This window comes from Cyprinodon variegatus, unplaced genomic scaffold (assembly GCF_000732505.1).
Source record: "Cyprinodon variegatus isolate N-32 unplaced genomic scaffold, C_variegatus-1.0 Scaffold581, whole genome shotgun sequence".
Lineage (NCBI taxonomy): Eukaryota > Metazoa > Chordata > Actinopteri > Cyprinodontiformes > Cyprinodontidae > Cyprinodon > Cyprinodon variegatus.
The window spans coordinates 49,202-50,269 of NW_015151034.1; the positions used below are offsets into that span (position 1 = coordinate 49,202).

The following is a 1,068-nucleotide window of genomic DNA, read 5'->3' on the forward strand; positions in this document are numbered from 1 at the left end:
TTTTTTTTTTTTTTTTTTTTTTTTTTACATTTGAGAACAAAATAACTTTACAACTGCTCTGCAAGTAATTAAGTCTTATCTGTAGCTTCTGCTTCAAAAATAATAACAGTCAGACATAGAATTTATTTTAAAGAAGTTTAATTAAAAAGACAATAAGAAACAGAGCATTCTAGATTAAATGCACGTCCTTCAAAGCACATTGATGCAATTTGGTACTTTTTTTGAAAATAAACATAAAAAACACAACTCAGTGCTTTATCTTTTCATATAAAAACCAATTTACCAGCAATTTGTCCACTTGAATTGGAATATATATAAGAAATTAAACCGTAACCAAAGTTACCCTTTTAGGTTTTTAAATGTGTATTTAGTAAGTAAAAATGCATAATATTGATTGGTACGATATTAAAATTAATGTGAAGTGAAGTATGTAACTTCAACATAAATCAATAACACTGGATGATCTGTTACACAGCTATAATTGTTTTATATACTTTAGAAAATGTCCTTTAGAAGATGGAAGAAGGTTATCATTTTCTGTTCATGTTTTCATTTTGACCTCTACTTCATGCTTCAAAAACAGCTCTAGCTTAAGACAGTCTTCTAGCTTAAGACAGTCTTCTAGCAGACGTGACTGAAATACTGGGTGTCTGTGAGATGGACCAATTTTCTACTGATACCATCAGATTACATCAGACTAAAATTTTAGGAGCTCAGAGCGAGAGTAACCGCATCGGAGCCTTTGATGTGCTTCATTTGAACCATAACTGAGCAGCTGTCAGTGGAAATAAATTTGTGTCTAATCACTATGTGTTTGTTAGGAGATCCTACCTGAGATGTAGCCGAGGACTGGGGCGAGGGTGTCAAACTGTTTATCATGTTTCCCTCTCTCCTCTGGAGTGATGGCCCAAACACTGGAACCACCTGGAAGAAGAAAAAGAAATCCACTTTATCCAGATAAAATAGTGTGTAAAAGTCTCAAATCAACCCTCATTTCTTTAAACCAAGCTGCTAAGCCTTCTGAATATTTTAAAGCTAAGTTTGGAAGTTAGACTTTAAAATACTTCT

General features: G+C 32.9%; 1 protein-coding gene across 4 annotated transcripts in view; it reads right to left on the reverse strand.

Annotated features, from left to right (window-relative positions):
• Positions 1–1,068, reverse strand: part of LOC107095879 (intersectin-2-like) — a 53,898-nt gene that overhangs the window by 32,434 nt on the left and 20,396 nt on the right. For all 4 annotated transcript variants that reach the window (XM_015392242.1, XM_015392243.1, XM_015392241.1 and 1 more), the window contains exon 3: positions 832–924. In XM_015392242.1, the coding sequence (XP_015247728.1) occupies positions 832–924 (93 nt within the window). The remainder of the gene's footprint in view (positions 1–831; positions 925–1,068) is intronic.